Source organism: Triticum urartu, chromosome 2, assembly GCF_003073215.2.
Source record: "Triticum urartu cultivar G1812 chromosome 2, Tu2.1, whole genome shotgun sequence".
Classification (NCBI taxonomy): Eukaryota; Viridiplantae; Streptophyta; class Magnoliopsida; order Poales; family Poaceae; genus Triticum; species Triticum urartu.
In genome coordinates, this window is record NC_053023.1 from 17,805,971 (window position 1) to 17,829,900 (window position 23,930).

Genomic DNA, 23,930 nt, shown 5'->3' on the forward strand with positions numbered 1-23,930 from the left:
GTTCACTGTGCAGAACATGTCTACCAGTAAACCAGTATGGGTGCAAGAGATTCTAAACTCTTATGTTGTTGATCCTGTGGCATGTTCCATGCTGCAAAAGCTGGCAGTGGATCCAGATGCTTGTCCAGGTTTTCAGTTACAAGAAGGATTACTGAAGCAGGATCACAAGATTTGGGTAGGTGCAAATACTGGCCTTCAAACAAAATTAATTCAGGCTTTTCATGCAAGTCCTGTGGGAGGACACTCTGGTATCCTTCCAACATATCATAGAGTGAAACAACTGTTCAGTTGGGAAGGGATGAAAGTAGCTGTGGAAAATTTTGTCAAGCAATGTGCCATCTGCCAACAGGCCAAGCATGAGCTATGCAAAAAACCAGGCCTGTTGCAACCTTTGCCTGTTCCTGACAGTCCCTAGCAAGCAATCAGTATGGATTTCATTGAGGGGCTACCCAAATCTGTTACAATGCCATTTTAGTGGTTGTGGATAGATTGACAAAAGTAAGTCATTTCTTACCTCTGAAGCATCCTTTCACAGCAGCTTCAGTTGCCAAGGTATTTCTAAACAACATTGTCAGATTGCATGGACTGCCACTGTCCATTGTGTCAGACAGGGACAAGATCTTTACTAGTTCATTTTGGAAAGAGCTATTTAGAGTATGGGGGACAGAGTTGCAGATGAGTACAACATACCACCCTCAAACAGATGGGCAGACTGAACGAGTAAACCAGTGTCTGGAGATGTATTTGAGGTGTGCAGTGCATGACTGTCCAACTAAGTGGGCAACCTGGCTACCTCAGGCTGAGTTCTGGTACAATGCTACATATCATTCCTCTCTGGGGTGTACACCCTATCAAGCTTTGTATGGCCATGCTCCTAACATAGGTCAGTTAGCTGGGCACCCAGTGTCTCCTCATCTGGATGTAAAGACATGGATGGCCACCCACACTGAACACACGGCTGCTCTGAAAGATCACTTGGCAAGGGCCCAGAGCAAGTACAAACATTTTGCTGACCAAAAGCGCTCCGACAGGGTGTTCTCGCAAGGGGAGATGGTGTATCTGAGGCTGCAACCGTATTCTCAATCTACTGTGGTCAACAGGCCCTGTCACAAGCTCGCGCTCAAGTATTTTGGACCGTACAAGATTTTGGACAAGATTGGGGCTGCAGCTTAGAAATTGGACCTACCACAAGGAAGTCAAGTGCATCCGGTTTTTCATGTCTCTCAATTGAAGAGTCATGTGCCAGATCACACCCCTGTGTTCACCACTTTACCAGTACCAGTGGATTTGTCAGCACCAGGTATTATTACTGAAGAAATCCTTGATCGTTGCTTGGTCAAGAAAGGGAACGCAGCGCATCTACAGATTCTTGTCAAATGGGCTACTGTACCTGCTGCATCCGCCACTTGGGAAGACTATGAGATACTCAAGGCCAGATTTCCGAGTGCACCAGCTTAGGGACAAGCTGGCTCTTCAGGGGCGGGTACTGTAAGCACTGGATAGCAGGCGATCGGTGATGGTGCGGTTCAGAGGCAAGGAGCGCGCGCAGGAGAAGCGAGGAAATTCGAATGAGGCGATCGGTTGGGCCCAGGAGCTGTGGGCTCGAGTAGCAGGCCGACGGGCCATGTAATAGACGTGCATTATATAAGCATGTGTGTAAACCGTGACGGGTATGAAGATTTGAAATGAGAATATTCTAGCCTCTCATTCTGCTCTTATCCTCCTCCGCCCTGTATCTCTCTCTCTCGTCTCCGATCCCCTTTTCTCCTCCAGCTGCTACTCCGGCTCGCCGCCGTCGAAACCCGGCCGACCCTAGGTCGTGACACGCCGTCCGTCCCCTGCATACCAAGGTAATAATTTCTCTGGAATGGGAAAACCGGGAGTACGGATTCGTTCCTCGCCTCCTTTGTGCTGCGAGCTAGCCCGCCAGCAATAGGAACTAGATGCAGTTAGTTTCTTTTTCTTGGAACATAGATACAATTAGTTGGCACTTGCAAGAACTGAACAGTCTATTACCCAGTGCTCCAGTTAGTACTTGTTACACAAAAACTAGGACACTTGGTCAGATCTGGTGTTGGGCTGACTCGAGCTGTCTGAACTTTCATCATTTTCTTAAATTGAATGCTAACCTTCGAAATTTGTTTTGTAAATTTTCAGTATGGTTCTGGCTGCTAAATGTGAGGTGTTAATCAAGTATAGGGGAATGCTTAGATTTTCAATTGCTTGCAGTGTCACAGGCCGAGTCGATGATGCGCGGTTTCAGGGCTTGCAGTGTCAGTAACTAGAATGCAAGCAACCCACTGATCACAGATAGCTGGACCCCGGGTGGCCTGTGCAAATTAAACGGTCTTAACTCTTAATTAGGTCTTGGAGTGAGGATTTAAGAATTCTTACAAGACGTGATTCACCAGCCTACAGTGCAGAAAAGAAAAACTGACTCGGCCCTGCGGTAAAATTGGGGTACAGTCTTGCACAAGTTAGTATAAGTTTCCATCTGAACATCATTTCTTAGTTGTCCATCTGATTGCATTAAAGCTTTGTTGTTTAAACCTAGAGAAACTAGTACAAATAACATAGGTAGTATGACAGGGAGGATAATTTATATCCTTATCTAACCGGGGGTACACCCATCGTAGTGGTTTCATTAGCAAAACCATACTAGTTTATCCCAGATGGGTACTAAAACCTTGTAGTACAACTACAAACCATCAAATAGAGGACACAGATGGCAGATTGCTTTATTCATGCAAGAACCTTTAACCCAAAAGGCATCATATCTATTGATCCTGCACTGAAAATTAAAGCAAATAGTTTAGGGGGCTGCACCACGGGGCAGAAGTTTAACAAATAACTGCAATCGCAAAAGGATAATCACAAAAGTACAATACATAGCTGCATCCACAAAAGGATATCAAATGAGAAGCATCCACAAAAGAAACCTTTATCTGTTTCATACAACACTATACTGTAAACACTATACTGTAAACCTTATGTGAAGAATTATACAACAGAGTATATCTATAAACATAGATTATTACAAGCAACTGTATAACTAAATATGTATCATCTTCCTCCAGAAAGTCCTGTTATGGTTGCCTCCACAGATGGGCATGACAGGATATACTGCCCAAATTCTTCATCCCTGCTAGTAAGGCTCAAAAAACTTGATTGGAAATCCGGGAGTAGCACATCCTTTACAAGGTATTGCATCACTAGGCGCATGCATGGCCTAGCACTTTGTACCGGGTGTGAGCAGAGCAAGCCAAGCTTTAGCACTAACTCTGCTTCCTCCCTGACATAATCTTCTAATTTTGGGTCTACCGTTCTGAGGATCGAACCGCTCTCCCATGCATCGACCACCCAGTCTGTGAGCAGCACTGGGTCACCTGCAGAATCATTCACTTGTATTGGACGCCTCCCACAAGCAACCTCCAACATGAAGACACCAAATGCAAAGACATCAGTTGCCTTGGTTGCCCTTCCTAACCTGGCCAGCTCGGGAGCAATGTACCCCCAGGTGCCATCCAAATGCGTGGTGTGGGTGTCTGTACCATGGTTGTGTAATCTTGCCAGACCAAAATCACCCAGTCTACCATTCATTTCATTGTCGAGGAGCACGTTGCTCGCTTTGATGTCTCGATGGATGACCACCTTCTCCCATTCCTCATGGAGGTAGCAAAGACCAGATGCAATGCCTTTTATAACGTTGAATCTCTGAACCCAGTCTACAGTCTGCTTGTGTTGACCGTGCAGAACTCTGTCAAGACTACCATTTGGCATGTAATCGTAAACCAGAAGGAGCTCGCTCTTGTGGCGAGAATAACCGAGCAACTGCACAAGGTTGCGATGCCGGAGATGGCCTAGGATGGTTATCTCAGCTATGAACTCCTTCATCCCCTACTTTGACTCTGGTGAAACCCGCTTGATGGCAACATTTTGCTTCGAGGTTTGTAGCAGCCCTTTGTACACCTTTCCAAATCCCCCTTTCCCAAGAAGCATCCTGTCATTGAAACCATTGGTTGCAGCGGCAAGATCTTTATACCTGAAGGATGATGACCCACAATCAATTTCCCACTTGCCACTTTTCCTTGCTTTCTTCATATAAACATAAAGAGCAACAATAACAACAGCTATGATGAACACTGATGTAATAACAACTGGTATAAGAACACCCTTAGGGATATGGGAGTGACTTTGAGCATCGCGTCGAACATCTTGTATAACTTCAGACAATGCTGAGTAGTTAAGTGGTTTAGCCTCCCCATTTGGATTGAAACTCCAGCCGATAATGCGGTGTATGGACATTACGGTGCCGGTTGCAGAGGCAAAGCCAACATATACTGGTATTTGCAAAACAGATGTAAGATTGACAGTGCTGGATAGCAGTGGGCGCTGAGGCTTCTGCTCTAAGTAAGGTGCTAAACTGACATTCACTTGGTGTGAACTGTCATCATAATCCACCCATACTTGCATCGGCTTTTCACTAATAAGTAGCAAATCAGAGAAATTGCCATCTGGGGTGTAGTATCCAGCAGGTTAGGAATCGATAGACACCAAGGTGTTTACGTCGATTCCAACATGGTTATCATTAATATCCCCGAATTCATGATTTTCAATGGTATCAAGCTCAACAGCAAAGAGGTGATCCCTGCCATTACTGATGTTTTCAGGGTTGAAGATGCCCATGTATTGAGACGGGAGGGCCAATGAAGAGTGCGTCGTGGTGGAAATCATAAAGGCAAGCCCATGCCCGCTTAAATCAGAGTCGGAAGGAGTGATGACGAACACGAAGGTTGTTGAGAATGAGGAAATAGAGTCAAACCGGCCTCCGAAGAAAGCGTGTCCTACACTCTGGGCAACACCATCGGTTAGCATGAGAGCTCTGCTTGCGATTGAAGCTACACCATCAAGCCGGAGAGTGCCATTAGAGAAACCGTCGTAGGTGAAGCCATCATTGGTGTAGGAGGCGGAGGTTGGGATGAGGAAGAGGAGGCAGAGTAGTAGGAAGTGAGGCAGCATGGTTGAACCAGCAAGGAACCTTTCTCTCTGGGATAGGTTATGAATAACTGAAGCAAATGCCAAAGAACAAGTAGTCCCAGCGTCTAACCAAGTTTGATTTTTGGTCAATGTGATGCTGGGTCCTATTGGAGAAAAGTGAGGCCAGTTGATTGCTACACAACCATAATCTACACATCCAATCCAACAAATCAAGAGGGACATTGTACATTATTGACCAACTTCTCCGCTACAGCACAAGGTGTAAATCATTACGTTCTGGAATGATTCAAGCTGCACTTCTTCTTTTTTGTTTCACTGCACCAAATTCAACATATTTTACTTCGTTTCCGGAGAACATTTTTTTGGTCATGAACACAGAAATAACTGCCTTTTTCCTGAAGGGAAGAAGACTTTAACGCATGATCAATCAAAGGAAAATAAACATAATCATCAAGATATAGGTAGGTCCAAGACAACATCCGGTAGGATATGATGTGCCCTTGGGATCTGGGCGCCGAATAAGTTGACTAGTCAAGTATCTGGCTCATCACCAATCGCATGTTTGTTTTTTTTTTTGCTCCCTAATTTTTATTTTATTTTTGTACAAAAGAGGCATGAGCCCCGCTTTAGTAAACTGAAGCCAAGGTTCAACTCCTTAACCTTCTCTTATACACCATATATACAACTCGTCCACTGTCAGTCCTTGTATACATCTCTGGCTGCGTTCTGTCTCTGGCTGCCCCCCGCTCTTGATGTCCAGAGATGTGGCGCTTCCATCGGCCGCCACCACCATCTGCGCTGAGATGCGAGTCAAATTTTGTTGAAAGTTGATTGTCTTGGTTTTTTAATTGCAGTTTTGAAGCTGTCATTGTGGACTTGAGTCAGATCGATTTTTTGCCCGGCAAGGAGTTCCCTCACGCAGAGCGGGGACTGAACCTGGAATCTGAAGCTCTTTCGACCTCAAATATGAAGCTTTTAATCTTGTTGAGCGAACTGACTCGGCGTAGCTATGTGAAGCAGTGTATCAGTACAGTGATGTGAATGGGTGTAAGTAAATTTGTGTTGTGAATGGAAGAATTATCCATCACTTTGCAATGCATTATGGCCCCAGTCGATTTCTCATTGCTAAGCGACAGTAGCTATGTATCCAGAAGCTTGACATTTGTTTTGTATATTAATCATTGCTCCCATGCCAATGGCTCCTGCGACCCCGCGCCCGCCGCCGACGGCGCCCCATTGATCTCTTTCCTCCGGCCACCATTCCAGCCGGCGAGACCAGATCCGGGATGCTCTCTGCGTCCTCTCTCAGCTGCACTCCTTCTCCCCTCCAGGCTCTCGCTGAGCTGCCCATGGCCCTCGCATCTGCGTCGTCGTCTCCGGCTCCGTCGGCCGCCTCGGCTGCTGCCGCCGCGCTGGCCACGGCTGCACTTGCCGCCCGCAGGGCCGCCCCGGCAGCTGGTGGCCGTCTGTCCCGCGCCGGACTCCCGTCGAGGCCGGATGTGGCAGCATCTCTGACGGCGCAATCCGGCTTGCGCTCCCTGCTGAGCCCCTGATCGGCCGGCGTCGCCGCGTTGTCCGCCCTAGACGTCGCGCATGCTGCTCCAGATCGTGCCCCTGGCCTGCTGGATGGAGGGCTTGGGTGTCTTCCGTCCCCGGCCTCTGGTGACGCTGCTCCTGCCAGCGCCACGCCGTCAACCTCGACTGCTGCTGTGGCACCGACGGCGGCCACTCCGGCACCACCGGCTGCCGCCCTTGCTGCCCTGGCCGCGGTTCCTCCGCCGGCTTGCTGCTGCCGCCCCCATCGTCGGCCCGTGTTCAGACGGATCTGAAAACAGAAGCTCTGCTGCGCCCCTCCTACGGGCAGCTGCGTGCCCCTGCCCTGATGGATGGGGGGCTGGCTCCTCAGACGTTGTTGCTGCCTTCGACGCCGGTTGTGCCGGCGCTTGTGACAGATGAGGCGGCAGGAGAGCAGGGAGTTCCCAATGCTCTGGCAGAGGCACCCAAGAAGTTGGGCTCTCCTATGCTTGGTCCATCTTCAGTGTCGGCATGCAACGACCTCTCTGCTGCCACCGCCGCTGTTGTAGACGGGGCAGGCTGGGTGCATGTGGGTCGGGGGCGACGTTCCGGCCGACGCGCTCCCCCTGAGCCGTCGAGGGAAGGTCTCGAGCGTAGCCTCGCTTTCAAGCGTTGGGCTCGAGGAAGGTGCTTTCGTTGCCTCGAGTGTGGCCACCAAGTCAGTGCATGCCGTGAGCCATTCAGATGCATTCGCTGTCGTCGCCCTGGTCATCGGGAGAGGTTCTGTCGTGCTCGCTCTCCAGTTGCTTGTGATCGCTCTCCGGTCGCTCGCGGTGACTCTCCGGTCACTTGTGCTCCTCGTCAGCGGAGCCGCTCCCTGTCCGTCCAGCCTTGTCCTTCGCTGGCCAGGAGTTGGGCTGAGGTTGTGGGCCACTCGTCGCTGTGTGTGTCGATGCCGCCAAGGTCTCAATCTGGATGTTGCAAGGATTCCAATGTTTGCACCTCTTTGGTCTCTGCTTTGGAGTCGCAGCTTGCCCTGCTGCGCACGGAGCTCCTTCAGGAGGTTGAGCTGCTCCGCACTGAGCTTCGCGATGCTCTAGCCAAGTTTGAGGTTGCGTCGGTTGTGCCTTTGCTGCCTGAGCTCCAGGTTGGTTCCTTTGATGAGGATGCTGAATGTTGCTTTGGAGATTTTTCTCCTCGTGCTCTGCATGTGACGCCGCTTGTTCAGAGTGCGGTTATCACGGAGGTCGTAGCTCCAATTCTGCAGATTATGCCTGAGTTGCAGGAGCTTTGTGGGGAATCATCTATGGTGTTACCGATGGAGTTGAGCGCATTGGAGTCCTTGGTGGTGGCCATGCCACCTTCACTACCACCGTCAGAGTCCTGTCAGCCGCCCGCCATTCCGGGTTGTGGAGACTTGGTTGGTTCTGTCAATGCCTCATCTATGGCCATTATGCATGTGGCGTCTTTGAGTGGCGAGGTTGATGAGATAGGTGTGTTGGCACCTAACTCTGAGGCTCTATCATGTGAGCAACTGGAGACGCCTGAGTCCATCGTGCCAATGGCACCTGTGACTGGTGATGCTGAGGCGGTTGGTGCGTTGGCGCCTGATCTTACGGAGCCCAACCAGTCGCTCGCCTCTGTGGAGCATGGAGGTTCCGATGTTGCAGTCACCCACTCGCATGTGACCGTTCAACAGGTTTCTGTGCGTGACAAGTTCAATGAGATTCTCTTCGAGATAGAACTTCACAGTTTGTTCAAACGTTTGGAGAGGGTGAGCCCTGGATCTGGCAAGGCGATTGTGGAGAAGGCTCTCAGAAGCAAAGGCAAGAAGAGTGACGCCACAGGAAAGGCGTCCGCAGCTGCTTGATGGATGGTTACCAGTTTCTTGGGTTGTCCTTATGGTCTGGCTTGTCTTCATGGATTTGGTATGGATGGTTACCAGTTTCTTGGGTTGTCCTTATGGTCTGGCTTGTCTTCATGGATTTGGTGGTGCTCGTGGTCTTCGGCCGAGTTATTCTCGTTGGGGTGTCTTCGTGTTGTAGCAGTGTGCGGGTTGGTGGACGTTAGGTGTTGGGTATGATGGTCACTCTGTGAGTAGTCCACCTATGGTTGGTCTGTATCGGTTTTCGCCTAGTTTTCCGTTAATTAACTGAGCAATTCTCTTCTGCTTAATTAATCGATGAGGCAAATCTTTTGCCTCCGTTTCGAAAAAAAAAAAGAAGCTTGACATTTGCAAGCAAAGCAAACCACAGGGTCATGTTTTCACCGGTGTCCGAAACCCGAAACCTTCTCGGCATACAGTTTGATTTCTCTTGTGCATTTCATGGGATATGGAGCCGTGTGACTCGAGCTTTTCTGATCCGAGACTCTCAAGCTGGTCCTGAATCTGTTGACCATTTCGAGTCTTCGTTGTGTACATTGGACTTGGACAGGTAAAAACTGTTGGGCCGAAAATTTGTTTGACAGACTGCACTGCCATTACATCCATTTAGGCCACAGATCGCATGCGTATCAGGTTCTCTCGGTAAGCAATACATACTGTTTATCGGGTTGCATTGACCAGGTATCCAGGTGCGATACAAAAAGTAGAGATCAGAATTGAACTTGGTTCCTGGAAAGCTCTGAACCCTGAGTGCCATGGAAGAAAAACGGAATGGGTTTGCAGCGAACTGACAAGCCTCCCCCTGTCCTCTGAAAAAACAGCGAGCCTTCGTTTATAAAGACAGAGAAAAGTTCAGGAGAATATCATGAAATTGGCATCTATAATTCTGGACAGCTCGAGAAAACAGAAGGGGTAAAAAAAGACACCTACAATGGGCCGAATTAACAACGCAACTTAAAATTTTGTGACACGCTCCTATATTGTGAGTAGTAGTATACAGGATTGCCGATACTTTGAGAATCCTAGTTTTTTTTTTCTTTTGACATCTTTTCCCTAGTTTCTTAGTAGCAACTTTCGGAGAGGAAAAGAAGAAGTTCAGGCGCACCCAAAATACGGCAAAGAGTGAGATAACTTTTTTACTCGGTGCACACCCTGCGTACGTGTAGCGTTGATGGGTGTAATTGGTGCCTAGTACAAGCAGTACGGCCAGAATTGTTGAGCTGGGCGCCCTAATGCACTGCTCAAATTAAGAAACGGTCTTAAAAGAGGTGAGACCACTGGATGCAGATAATGTTGCTGGACCCGTCTATCCTAAAATGTGGGCATCCTTGACCCTGCCAGTTTAGTAAAACGGTTCATGAAGATAGACACTGGTAGTGTACTACTGTGTGATGAGCATTAATATAGCCAGGCCTCGCAGTCATGAATTAAGAATTATTGCAAGTGTAAGACACGATTGACCAGTCTACAGTGAAGCTGTGCAGAATAGAAAAACCGACTGGGTCTACAGTGCAGATTGCTAGGCCCAGTTCTTTCGGTCGATTCTCCCAGAATCTTGAGAATCGACCCTCCATCCAGCTTCGACCCTCCACCCAGCTTCGGCTGATTTTGAGGAAGCCTGATTCTCAAGATTCTGAAAGAATCGGCCAAAAAAACTGAGCCCTGGTGGTCTTACAAAAGCTGCAAGTTTCCGTCTGCATCGATCGTTTATTGTACTCTGTCTTACAAAACCGACTGGACCGATGAACTTCAATTTGTTTATTGTACCCAAGGCTCCGATTGCATCAGGGCCTTGTTTACATCTACCGAAACTACACATCTGGGAAGCGGGTACACCAATCCTAGTGGTTTTACCGAGAGACCTCTACTGTCTAAGCAAAACCGTACTGGTTATTCATCTCACATGGGAACTAGAACACCATCAAACAGATGCAGAGAGCATAACGCATTGCAGAAAAATAATTACCAAAAGGGCACCATATATCTATTGCTCTTGCATTGAAAATTAAAGCAAATTTCGTTTAGGGAACTACACCCCGAAGCTCTGAACGGAAACGGGACAAACGCGTTATCATATCCTCAACTCAAATCTTCATCCTTCTCAGGACGCAACTCTTTGTATCAGTCAAAAATTTGCACGGTATTATTTTCCAGACAAGCACGAGGCACTTGGCAGCAAAGGAGATCGGGCGCATGGAGTTTATATGTCAAGGAGCAGCCTCCGGGGGTCCTCGACGACGTCCTTGATGCGGCGCAGGAAGTAGACGGCTTCTCTGCCATCGATCAGCCTGTGGTCGTAGGTCAGCGCGAGGTACATCATGGGCCTGGCAAGGATGCTGCCGTCCACAACCACGGGGCGTTGCACGATGGAGTGCATTCCAAGAATCGCTGACTGCAATAGACATGGCATCGTGATTCAGATAAGTATCAATCAGATATGCAATGCTGTTTCAAGAGATTCAGCTGAGCACCAGAAAAGAAAAGCAGTCATACCTGCGGGGGGTTGATGATAGGCGTGCTAATAAGACTTCCATAGACACCGCCGTTGGAGATGGTGAATGTTCCTCCCGCCATCTCGTCAATTGACAGCGCCCCCTCAGTAGCCTTCTTTGCAAGGTTGTTTATCCCTTTCTCGATGTCAGCAAAGTTCATTGAATCAGCATCTCGGATAACCGGCACCACAAGACCCTGAAATATGATATTTGCATTGCCAGTGAGATAATAGCCCTAAAACCAAGGAATGCAGCATGCTGGCAATTATACGTTATTCTAGTACCTTGGAAGTGCCAACAGCAACACTAACGTCGACATAGTCTCTGTATATGATGTCATCGCCGTCAATGACAGCATTCACGATCGGCTGGTTCTGCAGTCCAGAAACAGCAGCCTGCGAAAAGCCGAACAGAATCAGCATAATTGAATAAAATCAGCAATAGTTAGGCGATGCATGACATTGGACATTACCTTGACAAAGCAAGACATCAGACCCAGTTTGACACCATGCTTCTTGACAAATTCATCCTTGTAGTCAGACCGCAGCTTCATCAAATTGGTCCTGCATCATAATATCAATATTAAACAAGTGATAAATAATATCTACACATGCGAGTTATTGTAATAACAGTTGATGGTGGAAAAAATATGATTGATTAAGTTCTTATGTACGAAAGGATGAGCATATGCTGAATCACATATTGATACCCATTATTAACTACAAGAAAATAGTATTATTGTTTTGATCAGGAATACAAGCAGACATTTCTGTGACCACTCTTATACAAGTCATTATATTGCTAGTGGATGGCAACCGGTAATATAGTGACATGCACCCTAAAATGGTGTAGTTAAATTCCTCACGATATGCTAGATGGGTACCAGATGTCACCATCTCCCCATGTTCAACAATTGTACAGTGAAGCATTCATACCACAAGAGTAACAACATAAGATAAGATAAAAGTGAAATCTAACACGATAGCACACCACATGAACAAATGTTATAATAAGAAAAGAGATTACCAACATGCTTACATATCAACTCCACTAAATTTGGTCAGCACCACATGAACTAATGTTAAATAAGGAAAAAAAAGATCAAACACTTACATGTCAACTTCATTGAATGTGGTCAGCATTGCAAATGTGTTCTGGGAATCCTTCAAACGGTTGGCAATGCGTTTCCTAAGCCTGGGCATTGGCACCTGCAGTTACCATTGTAAAAGATTACAGACAAATCCAGTTAAAACTGATTCCATGCAACTTTACAACTTTAAGTCATTGCAGATTAGCCTTACCCGTCGCTCTCGCTCTTTTGGAGGGAGCTGTGGTTCTGTAGGGGAGGTTTTTGAAGGAGTTGGCTTTGGTGCCTGCTTCTTGGGAGGTTCTACTTTTGTTGGTTTCTCTTCTGCTTTTGGTGATTTCTCTTCTGCTTTTACTTGAGGTGATTCTTTTTGGGGCGCCTCCTCAGATGGGGCAACATGTGTTTCAGCAGGTGCTGCAGACTTTGATACGATAGCAACTATGGTGCCTGGAGTAACAGTATCACCTTCACTAGCAATAAACTGCGGAGCAATGGCATTAAGAAAATTAGCAATTATGCTACAGCTCAGGTAGAGGCAGACCATGATAAGAAGCACAAGTGGAAGCTAAAAAGAGAAAAATTATCCACCTTTTCAATAACACCAGCTTCAGGACTAGAGACATCTATGGTGACCTGGAATACAAAGGAAAAGATATGTTTTATATTAAAAATCATAGGCACTCTATTTGACACATATTCAGAGTACAATGCAAAATGATTAAGAGAGGCACTAAACCTTATCAGTTTCAATCTGGGCTATGGCCTCGTCAGCCTCAACTCTATCGCCAGGTTCTGTATTGAAGAAGGGTTAATAGAAGGGCCTTCACTCTCACAGAAAGAGAGGGGGTGGGAGAGAGAGCATACTCTTTAAGAAGTTAGCAAGAGTTCCATCAGTTACAGATTCACCCATGAAAGGTACAACAGCTTCAAACTTGTCTCCTACAGAAGGAACAACATGAATCAATTAGCACATTTTCAGGAGCAATTTAACAGTATTGGACATAACCCAAAAAAGAAAACAGCTGCCATTACCATTGTCTGATGCGAATGACCTACTCCAGAGTTGGTAAGGAGAGGCATTTGGGAAGTAATTGTTCCTTCTAGAAATTTAAAAGAAACGGCCATTAGTAACTAGCTCATTGTATGAACAGGACAAAATATCTAACATCTACGATGATGATAATAAACAACGAAGTTGTCAAAAACGCCTCTACAGAATACAACCAAGTACAAAAGTTTACCACCTACCTTGTCAGCTTTGAGCTTTGGGGACCAACTGGAATAAGACCTGCAGAGAGCACAAAGGTATTAGAGTCATCCATAGTGAACCAGTGATCAAAATCCAAATAGCAATTGTTCAGCTAATAACCTGAAAGTTGACTGCTGTAGTTTCTGACATGTGTGTAGCTCCTCAGGAGGCCTAATGTCTGCAAGTAAATGGAAACAGTGAGCACAAGAAGATAACATAAGAAAATAATCCATGTACTCGTATACTCTGTGAAGACATGTTGCATTAAGTATAATGTCTTGTATCTGCTGTATTTCTAGTTGCTACAAATGATCAAATGAAGATAAAGTAAAGCAGTGAACCAATGAGACCAACAGCGGCAAGCAGGATTACCACCAATATGAACATTATAACTTAGAGCCTAGATCTTGCCAAATGCACACCAAAATGCCCTAGTAATTAGCACAACATGGAATGGGGCAGGGAGAAATCAAACTTTATGACAACAGAATGCATTTAACAAATAGTGTAGGGTATGAAAAAATGCAACATAAGCATAAATCATATACTATGTAACTACTAGCAGCCAATCAGACATATCCAGCGTTTGTTAATTACATGCCCTGATGAGAAGCAAATGAATTCCTAACTACTGGCAAGAACTAGACAAAGCAAACAATCCTACCCCAGATATTCAAGCATGTGCAACCTATTCTAGATTCTCCGTTCCACACAAGCACAGAAATAGGGGGAAACAGCAAGGTGCTTGCATACTCTGCAAAGATATGGTGTATGAAGTATAGCATCTGACATATGACGTATTGCTACAATTGATCAAATTAAGATAAAACAAAGTAGTAAACCAATGAGACCAATAGTGGCAGTCAGGATTGGTGCCAATATGAACATTACAAGTTAGATCCTAGGTCTTGTCAAATGCACGCCAAAATGCCCTAGTTATTAGCACAACATGAAATGGGATAGTGACAAGCCACGGTTTATGGCAGCAGATTGCACTTGACAGGCAGGGTAGGGTGTGAAAATTGCAAACATAAGCATGAAGATGTACTATCTAACCAGCAGCCAATCCAGCACATAAAACGGGACAAGGACAGGTCACATTGTATCACAACAGATTGCACTTAACAGGTAGGTTACGCCACGAAAAACGCAACATAATAACCATGAACAATATTATATAACCATCAGCCAATCCAGACATGTCCAGTGACTGTCAATTGTGCGCGCCCTGACAAAACACAAAAGGTTTCCTATCTGCTGCCACGAGCTGGACAAAAAGAACGATCTACCGCAGATGTTTCAGGACTGTCTGTGCAGCCGGTTCTAGGTTGACCGTTCCACGCAAGCACAAAAACGGGGGGAAACAGCAAGAGCGCAAACCGGAACCCTAATCTGCGCACGCAGAGCCACCGAATCACGCCGAGCGAGGCGCGTCCCACAGACCTCGCTGAGCGCCCGTCATCCCAACCTTACAGGATGCAGCAATTAATCCCCTCCCCAACCCAATCAGGAATCAGAGATCCCCAATCACGCGAGGAAACAGGCCTGCGAGAACACACCAAACGAATCGGGCCGGTCGCATCAAGGCACGGAACCACCCACGCGAACCCTAAATCCTCTCACCCCCTCGGAATCGCAAAATCGCACGGGCCGCCGCGGCGAATCGATCGTAGCCTATTAGTGCGGGCGCGCAAGGACGAGCGAGAGGATGGGGACTTACGGGGCTGGAGCGTCGGAGGAGGCGGGAGGCGATGCGGGACGCCATTTCGCCGGCGGCGGCGGCGGCGGCGTCGGGAGGGCTGTCGTGCGGGAGAAGAAAGGCTGGCTGGCTGGCCGGGAGAGAATGAGGGATTTGGTCCTCCTCCTCCTCCTCGATTCGTTCGGCCTCTCTGTCTGAGTCTGACTTGCGGACCGGGCGCAGGCGCAGGAAGGAAGGGTGGAAGGTGCAATAATGAGATCTGGAAAATGAGAAAGGGAAATGGGAGACGCTTCTGCCGGCCCCACCCGTCGGTGGCCGCGGGGGGTGCTCCTTCCGGTCTGACCCACGAATGGACATGTCGGTGCTTCCAAAATTCCCATCCTCGGTTCGGCCCACATTTGTTTCCCCTTTTTCGTGTCACTACTTTTTTTTCTCGCAAACATGCAAATCAGTAACATTCCATTTATTTTCCAAATTTTTTACAGTATATAGTGAGGGTAGAGGTCTTTTAGAAGTCATGATATCTAGCAATTATTATTTCTTTGCTTGCAATTTTCTTATCGGTAGCTTACCAAGCCGGCCGCTTGGGTTGCGGTCATTATTTTTGGACGTCGATAACTGCCACACGTATGGCAGGGGAGGAGGCTGCTCGCACGTCCGGTCTGGAGGGGCAACGACCGAACGATTTTCACGTGTGCCAGGGGAGGAGTCTACCCGCACGTCTGGTCTGGAGTTGCAACGACCAAACAATTTTCGTTCCGTACGATCTCCCCAGCGCTCGAACAGCCTCCAGATCGCCACACAGGCCGTTTCCTTTCAAACCAAAAAAGAGCCCAGTAACCAAAAAAAGCCCAGTTTTCACTATGATATGAAAAATAAAATACCAGCCCCTATAAAAAGCAGAAAAATGCCGTTGGTGAAAAAAAAAATTATGACCCAGAAGAAAACAAGACATGGAAACTCCCATCATACAAACAAAGATTATATTGCCATGGCAAATTCATAAGTTAAAAATGCCATGGTATTTTTCATGGCAAAAATAGAGTAAAAATTGCCATGGAAAAAACTGTAGTAAATTTTGCCATGCAAAAATGGATTAAAATTTGCCATGGCAAAAATAGAGTAATTTTGGCATGGGAATAAAGTAAAAATTTCCATGGCTACATAAGTATATTTGCCATGCTATATATTTAAAAAAATCATGTTCTAGAAAAATGTAAAATTTTCCATCATATTAAAATTAAAATTGCCATGCCCTATATAATAAATTTGCCATTTCAAAAAAATTAGTAAAAAATGACATGTCACAAAAAAGTAAAAAGTTCCCATTCCAAAAGAAAATGTAGAAAAATCCCACTTTTGGTTTGTGAAATTAAATATTTTTGCCGTGCCCCGTGAACAACAATTGCCGTGCCCGTTAAGTTTGACATGGCAAGATTTGAATGTTTTTTAACATAATAAGTTGCCATGTTTTTGAACATCTACCACTTTGCCATGTTTTTTGAACATATTAAGTTGAAAATGTTTTTTGAACATCTACAACTTTGACACATTTTCAAACATGGCAAAAGTTGCCATGGCAAGTTTACCACGTTGTTGAACATAGTATGTTGCCATGTTTTTTTAATATATATACACATGTGATGTTTTTGAACACGGCAAACTTGCCATGGCAAGTTTGCCGTGTTGTTGAACATATTAAGTTGCCATGTTTTTTTAACATCTACAACTTTGCCATGTTTTCGAACACGGCATACTTGCCAACATCTACAACTTTGACATGTTTTGGAACATGGCAAAAGTTGCCATGGCAAGTTTGCCGTGTTGTTGAACATACTAAGTTGCCATGTTTTTTGAACCATCTACAACTTTGACATGTTTTCGAACATGGCAAAAGTTGTCATGGCAAGTTTACCATGTCGTTGAACATAGTATGTTGCCATGTTTTTTAAATATCTATAAACATGTGATGTTTTCGAACATGGCAAAGTTGCCATGGCAAGTTTGCCGTGTTGTTGAACATATTAAGTTGCCATGTTTTTTTAACATCTACAACTTTGCCATGTTTTCGAACATCTACAAACTTTGCCATGTTTCCGAACACGGCAAACTTGCCAACCTCTACAACTTTGACATGTTTTCGAACATGACAAAAGTTGCCATGGCAAGTTTGCCGTGTTGTTGAACATACTAAGTTGCCATGTTTTTTGAACATTTACAACTTTGACATGTTTTCGAACATGGCAAAAGTTGCCATGACAAGTTTACCATGTCGTTGAACATATTAAGTTGAAATGTTTTTTCAACATCTACAACTTTGACACATTTTCGAACATGGCAAAAGTTGCCATGGGAAGTTTGCCATGTTGTTGAACATACTAAGTTGCCATGTTTTTGGAATATCTATAAATTTGCGATGTTTTCGAACATGGATAAGTTGCCATGGCAAGTTTGCCATGTTTTTAGATAAAGAATGTGCCATGGCAAATCACATGAAAAAGTCATATGTGGCAAAATGCCATTGTTTACGAACAAGGACAGAGATAAAACTTGCAATGGCTAATGCATATACAAAATTGCCATGAATTTTTTTGTCAATTTTGCCATGAAAAATCACAAGTCTGAAACCACAAAAAAGTTCACAGATCTGAAACCTGGTGCTCTCTCGTTCCTTACCCTATAAGCAGATTCTAACTAGTTTCAATGCTATACGAAATTAATCAAAGGCACCAGACGAATCACATAGTGCAATAAACTAGCAACATCCTACAGAAATTAGTAAACCCACATGAGGATTTCAGTAGCAACAACAAAGATCCATCGGTCGATGCGCACAGGGAGGGAGGGAGTGTTACCCTGAAGATGGACGGGAGGGTCGTGGACCATGGCGGCGTCCTCGCATCAGTGTGGGATGTGCCTGTCCACGTCGCGCTCGGCGCCGCCAACAGCCACCGCATCTCGGCCCTATGACCGGGCGCCGCTCGAGCTAGGCCGTGACGGCCTCGTCTGCATCAGCGCGCGGCGCGCCGGTTCGCGTCGCCCCGGGCACCGCCAAGCAGCCGCCGCATCTCGGAGCGGCTCCTCCGTCAAGCTCGCCGGTGCTGGGCGCGGTCGAGGACGAGGCTCTCCTCTACAGGCGCGGTCGAGGACGCCCCCTCGCCCCCGACCTCCTGGTCGTCGTTGAGGTAGTCGAGGACCTCCGCCTGCTTGTCCCCTCGGTGGCCATGCGGAGCCACGCCGACCCAGCATCCCCTCGCCGTCGCCCTCGGGATTTGAGATGTGGTGGTGAGGAGTGGGCTCTGTGCGGGCGATGGGAGGCAACGGAGCTGTGTTCAGTCGTGCCGCACGTTCGTCCTTCCTGCCACACGCTCAGTTGATGACGTGGCTGGGACACGCCTCAAGATCCGTGCTTTTTTCATCTGATGGCTTTGGACGCGTTTGGACGGTGTTGTGAATGCCCACACGTGTGGGCGTTAACATTTCCGTTATTTTTTTGCCACCCTCGATAAATAACCGAAGAAATCAGTAATCATTCTGCCAGTTATGAAAGCACTCTGTTCCGGAGAGATGATAGAATCTAAAAGTGGCCGTAGCCTGTTCACCAGACACTTAGAGACCACTTTATAGATTACATTGCAAAGACTGATTGGCCTGAAATCAGAAACTTTTACAGGGTTTGCAATTTTCGGTATAAGAACAATACTAGTTTCATTCACTCCCTTCGGCATGATATTTGTTCTAAAAAATTCCTTAACTGCTCTAATGATTTGTACCTTCAAAGTGTCCCGGTTTCTTTGGAAGAACCTTGCTGGAAATCCATCAGGGCCGGGCGCCTTTAATGGTCCTATTTGGTAAAGCGCGTCAGAAATCTCTTGGTCCAAGAATTCCTTGCACAGTGTATCATTATCTACATCTGACACTTTTGCCTCAATAAGGTCCAAAACAACAGCAGGGTTAATATTTGGGTCAGCGGTGAAAATCCCCTGGAAGTAAGCAGATACCATATCACCCATTGTTTGTGCATCTGAATGAACATTACCATCATTATCAATCTTGCAACTCACAAATCTTATTCTTTCTTGCACGCCAGACCGCCTTGCTCTGAAAAAACTTTGTATTCCTATCACCCTCTTTCAGCCATGTTATTCGTGACCTCTGAAGCCACAACATCTCCTCCTTGTACAGTAGGTCATTGAGCTTGTCCGAGATCTCCATAATCTCTTGCATGTCAGCATTCATATTCATAAGTTCTTCCAATCGCGACCTTGTTTTATGGATTTCTCTAGTAACATTGTCAAACTTTTTCCTGCTCCAACTATGCAGAGCATGCATAGTATCCCGAAGTGCAGAGGGTAGAGGTCTTTTAGAAGTCATGATATCATGTCTTTTAGAAGTCATGATATCTACTCTCTCTGTCCCATAATATAAGAACATTTTTGACACTAGTGTAGTGTCAAAAACGTTCTTATATTATGGGACGGAGGGAGTAATTATTATTTCTTTGCTTGCAATTTTCTTATCGGTAGCTTACCAAGCCGGCCGCTTGGTTTGCGGTCATTATTTTTTTGCCACCCTCGATAAATAACCGAAGAAATTACATGGATTTCAATTATTTTTTATCGCGCGAGTGCAAAATAAAGTATTGTCAAAATTATTGCTATTAGAGTTTCATTAGCCATATTGTTATTCTTTATTTTACAAAAACGTTAAATTAAGCTTTAAAGGTATACTTGATGTTAATAATTTGTTTTTCCCTAAAATTCTGGTCAGCTTATAAGTACTTTGATTGATCGCTTTACAATTAATTGATCCTTGAATGTGCCATACACACGGTTTCAATCAATCCTAAAAACCTATTTTCGAGATTGTATGATTCAGTTTGCTTTATAGTTGATTGAACTATACATGGGCGTGGCTACGTTCAATAATATTTTTTTAGAATACGCATAAGCATGTGTATCATATATTGATAGAAGAAGGGGTATAGAAGCCCGCCTACCAAGTTACAAGCAAGGTACAATAGCCCACCTACAATGTGAATTACTAGCTACACACCCGCCTATACAATTATGCTAAGAAAGCTTGCATGTCCCACTTGAACAACCTAGCCGTTTGCCAAACTTTGTCCAATCGTCATAGCCCCAAGCCGCCATTACATCACTTATACATTCCATAATTGGTTACACATATTCTTAAGATCTAGTACTAGACATTGAAGTCTCTTTTTTTTCATCAAGTTTGGATGCATTTAGTTATGTAAGTTCACATATAAGAACTTTGTACTTCCTTCATTCCAAAATATAGTGCGCCCGCGCTTCCCTGGGTCGAATTTTGACCATAAATTTAACAAACGAGACCAACTGTGACGGGAGAAAAAGTTACATAATTAAAAACTTCTATCGAATATGAATTCACTGATATAACTTTTGCTCCCGCCGCAATCGGTCTTGCTAGTTAAATTTACAGTCAAAGTTGAAGCACGGGGATAGAGGAAGCACTACATTGTGGAATGGAGGGAGTATTATAAAAGTAACAGACAACTAATTAAGATGTTTCTCGCGCATTTGTGCATGTCGGTTCCAAAGGTGGCAAGTACACTATGGGATGGGGGCGGATGCCCCCCCCCCCCCCCCCCCCCCCCCGCGGCTGTTTTGACCTTCACATAGGTTTGCTAGTGGTACACTTGTTTTACTCCGTTAACACTGCACTAACATCGATCATGATAACCCGTATTCAACGTGCACCATATGCATATACGAATTCCACATTGTGTTTCATGCGGGCACTTCTTCCATGAGCAGTGCATGACAAAGATGGTGGCAGGAATCATGAGCAGTGCATATCCATGAGCAGTCCATGAGCAGTGCATGACAAAGATGGTGGCAGGAATCATTCTCTGTTCCCCATTGTACAAACAATTGCTCAGGTAGTCATGTCATGACCATTGGGTGCTCGATTGTTGTCACATGTTGTGAGGGCATATCCAATAGCTTTGGATGTATCATTTAACCATATCATCAATAGACAATATTGTGGACACTATTGACCTGTTTGGATGATGTCCACGTCAAATTTTGTCTGGCTTGGAGCCTGCCTGAAAGTTGCCCGAGGAGTGTTTGGTTACTGTCCTGGGAAAGTAGCAGCTAGCCTGCCCTGGTGGCCTCACAATTTTCTTAGCATGGAGTGTGAGCTAGGCATATTGCTTAGCCTGGGCGAGGCGTTTAGAAAAGGACGCCTGGCTAGCTGCCTGGTGGTAATGAGCCGATGTTTCCAAATCTTTTTGCAGTTACAAGGCTTCAATGATGATACTATATTATTTTTAATGCTACTTCAGGCCAGGACAACAACAAAAACACATGTACGCCATGTCAGCCTCACCAGGCACAAAACAAAGAAGTACCAGGCTCAAACCATGCAGCCTCTTTTCCGAGGCATGAAGCCCAGGCCACTAACCAAACAGACCCTTTGTATGGTGAACTGTCCTTCCATATATCTATGCTAGTACATATGCCCATGTGTTGCAATGCTTCTTTTTTTACAAAACCTACTATGTGTGCTACTATGCGCCCGCTACTTCTTATATCCAACTCTTATGTACGTCACTTGTATGGTCACCATGCAATAATTCAACAAACAAACCACCTTGCAACAATGCAAGAAGCATCTAGGAGGGATGTGGAAAGAGCATTTGGAGTGCTCCAAACTTGTTAAGGAATTGTTCATGAAAATGCAATGACGTGGGAATCAGAAATTTTGTGGCATCTGATGATATGTTGTATCATTTTGCACAAATATGATTGTCAAGGACGAGGGTGGCGGGCAGCCCGAACCCATGATTTTGAGAACCTTGGGGAACAAGTCCACACCCCAAAATAACAAGATGTCGATCAGCTTATCTTTTTCTTTTGCAGATGCATCCGAATCTTTGAAATTATCAGGTACACGCGCAACTACTCGGTGTCTCGTGGAGCATATGTGAGACCCACAATGGATGCCAAATAGCTAATGTTTGAATTGTGCACTTACAATAATTTTTATGTTCGAACTATGCATTTTCGCTATCAACAAATGATATTTACGTGTGATATTCACGTGTATAATGGACGTGCATGGATTTACGGGTCTAGATTTGAGTAGTGTGGTTGGCTGACATATCATATGAATCGTCTGGCGCTATCCGCGGTCACGCCCAAGGGTGGCAGCGTGCGTTCATGAACGTTTAAGACCATGCCGGATTTGTAAAGTCCGGGTGGTAGATGCTCTTACTTGATTGTCAGCATTGAAGCATGGGTGCTGCTCCAATGAGCTCATGTTCCTCGATCACACCATGGCATTTTCTTTCCAGCACGCGATGGTTACTCTGGTGCGTGCAGGATTCTGGGCAACTGAGGGGGGGGGGGGGCATCAATGGTGTTCTTTCTTTTATATCTATGATATAAAACATAAAAAGATTAGCTGAGGAACCAGATTATATAACCCCCCCCCCCTCCCGCAAAAAACAGATTATAAGTATTCATCACATTTTAATAGTATATTTTTTCATACTAACCACTATCATTACTTTTCTCCTTCGTCAGTCAAGGGATGATGGAAATCCTTTTTCCTCCATTTATTTAGGAAAAAAAGGAAGGTACTATATTACCATACCAGAATCAGGTGGACCATTGCACCGCGTCTAGTAACCGCAAACTGAACCACACGCTCTTAATTATGATGTCAAACTTTGAGAGGAAGCCTTGAAGCGAGTAGCGAGTGATAACACCTTTGCAAGAGGGAAAAAGAGAGCCGTATGCAACTGTGAAGCCCTGCTACGTCTACTTCTGGAAAGAAAAAAACGGAGGTTTGGTCATGGTGCAATCGCGACGGAGGAACCTTGCTTCTAGAACGGGAATGGCATAGTCAAGGCGGGTCGGAAAAATGAAGCCATATTTGTACGGATGCTCCAAGAAGATGTGTCATGCTGATCCCCGTTGGTGTGCGTGCGTGCGTGCTTCGTTCTAGAAGGATGGGAAAAGTCCAGAGGATAGGATAGGCGTCGTGGTGGACGATGGATAGGGCAATGCTGGGACCCGGGAACCGGGATGGTTGACGGACGGAGGTGCCTAGCTCGCTCTTTTCTCACGGATCGAGTCTACCGCCGTGTCCCGTGTGTCCGTCCACCCAACGGGGAGGCTAGACGGAACTTGTTTACGGCTGCAGTCGTTGTCACGCGCGACGTGACGACGGGAGGTGCTGAGTCGAGCCAGACGAAACTTTTCCCTGTTTCTTGCTAGCAAGCGTTCCGTTATTCCACAATGAGTTGTATCTAATTTATTCAATAGGATGCAAGATAATAAATAAGGTGTTCTCTCATTCTATATTGAAACTTGTGTCAGAGGTGTTGATTCATGTACATACAATCTTTTTTTCTTTCCTCATTTATTGTATGACACATCATCAAAATTTTTACTATATACGTAACAAAGTCTATCAACAACTATCTTACAACCATTGAAAATGCTGTAATTAAGGGGTACCGGTGTCATAGCTCGTATTCCCTGCGGTATATTCTCCACGTATTGGTTTGAAATCTAACCCGAGGTACTAATTTGTAATGATAGCCATGCATTTTTCTTTGTAATGACAGTGCTTATCATTGCACATGCAGACATGCTGCTTACACCAACGCTTTTTTGGTCCCCAGGAAACACCAATGACGCGATGACCACGTACTGGCGGCGGCGGCGGCGGCTCTACCTTGTTGATGCAACAGCAACAGCAACAACAACATCATCCGCGTTGCTATCTCCGCCCGCCGTCACGCAACGTCACGCGAGCCTCCATTTGTGTCCGTCTCCGTTCCCGCGCGATCGATGCAACCAACGCCTACGTTGGTTAACAGTTTTTTTGATGATAATACGTGTATCATTTATATCATAAAGAATAAATTATAAATTACTTAAAGACCGATATGACAAAACAGAAAAGATAGCAAAACATCTTTGAACTCGACACCAACGCATGTC

General features: G+C 45.6%; 2 protein-coding genes and 1 pseudogene across 2 annotated transcripts; 1 reads left to right on the top strand and 2 right to left on the bottom strand.

Moving 5' to 3' along the window:
* The first annotated feature begins 1,686 nt into the window (after positions 1 to 1,686).
* LOC125535209 lies at positions 1,687 to 8,669 on the top strand. The gene is made up of 2 exons (XM_048698250.1): positions 1,687 to 1,850; positions 5,853 to 8,669. The coding sequence occupies exon 2, from the start codon at positions 6,881 to 6,883 to the stop codon at positions 8,381 to 8,383; it is 1,503 nt and encodes a 500-aa protein (XP_048554207.1). The 5' UTR covers positions 1,687 to 1,850; positions 5,853 to 6,880; the 3' UTR covers positions 8,384 to 8,669.
* On the bottom strand, positions 2,842 to 5,846 carry LOC125535208 (annotated as a pseudogene).
* Positions 8,670 to 10,360: 1,691 nt separating the features above from the next.
* On the bottom strand, positions 10,361 to 15,237 carry LOC125535210 (dihydrolipoyllysine-residue succinyltransferase component of 2-oxoglutarate dehydrogenase complex 1, mitochondrial-like). The gene is made up of 13 exons (XM_048698251.1): positions 14,947 to 15,237; positions 13,347 to 13,404; positions 13,226 to 13,265; positions 13,010 to 13,077; positions 12,842 to 12,916; positions 12,714 to 12,769; positions 12,566 to 12,610; positions 12,192 to 12,458; positions 12,004 to 12,098; positions 11,363 to 11,453; positions 11,175 to 11,285; positions 10,892 to 11,086; positions 10,361 to 10,790 (listed from the first exon to the last, which is right to left on the bottom strand). The coding sequence occupies exons 1-13, from the start codon at positions 14,989 to 14,991 to the stop codon at positions 10,599 to 10,601; spliced, it is 1,338 nt and encodes a 445-aa protein (XP_048554208.1). The 5' UTR covers positions 14,992 to 15,237; the 3' UTR covers positions 10,361 to 10,598.
* Positions 15,238 to 23,930: the final 8,693 nt, after the last annotated feature.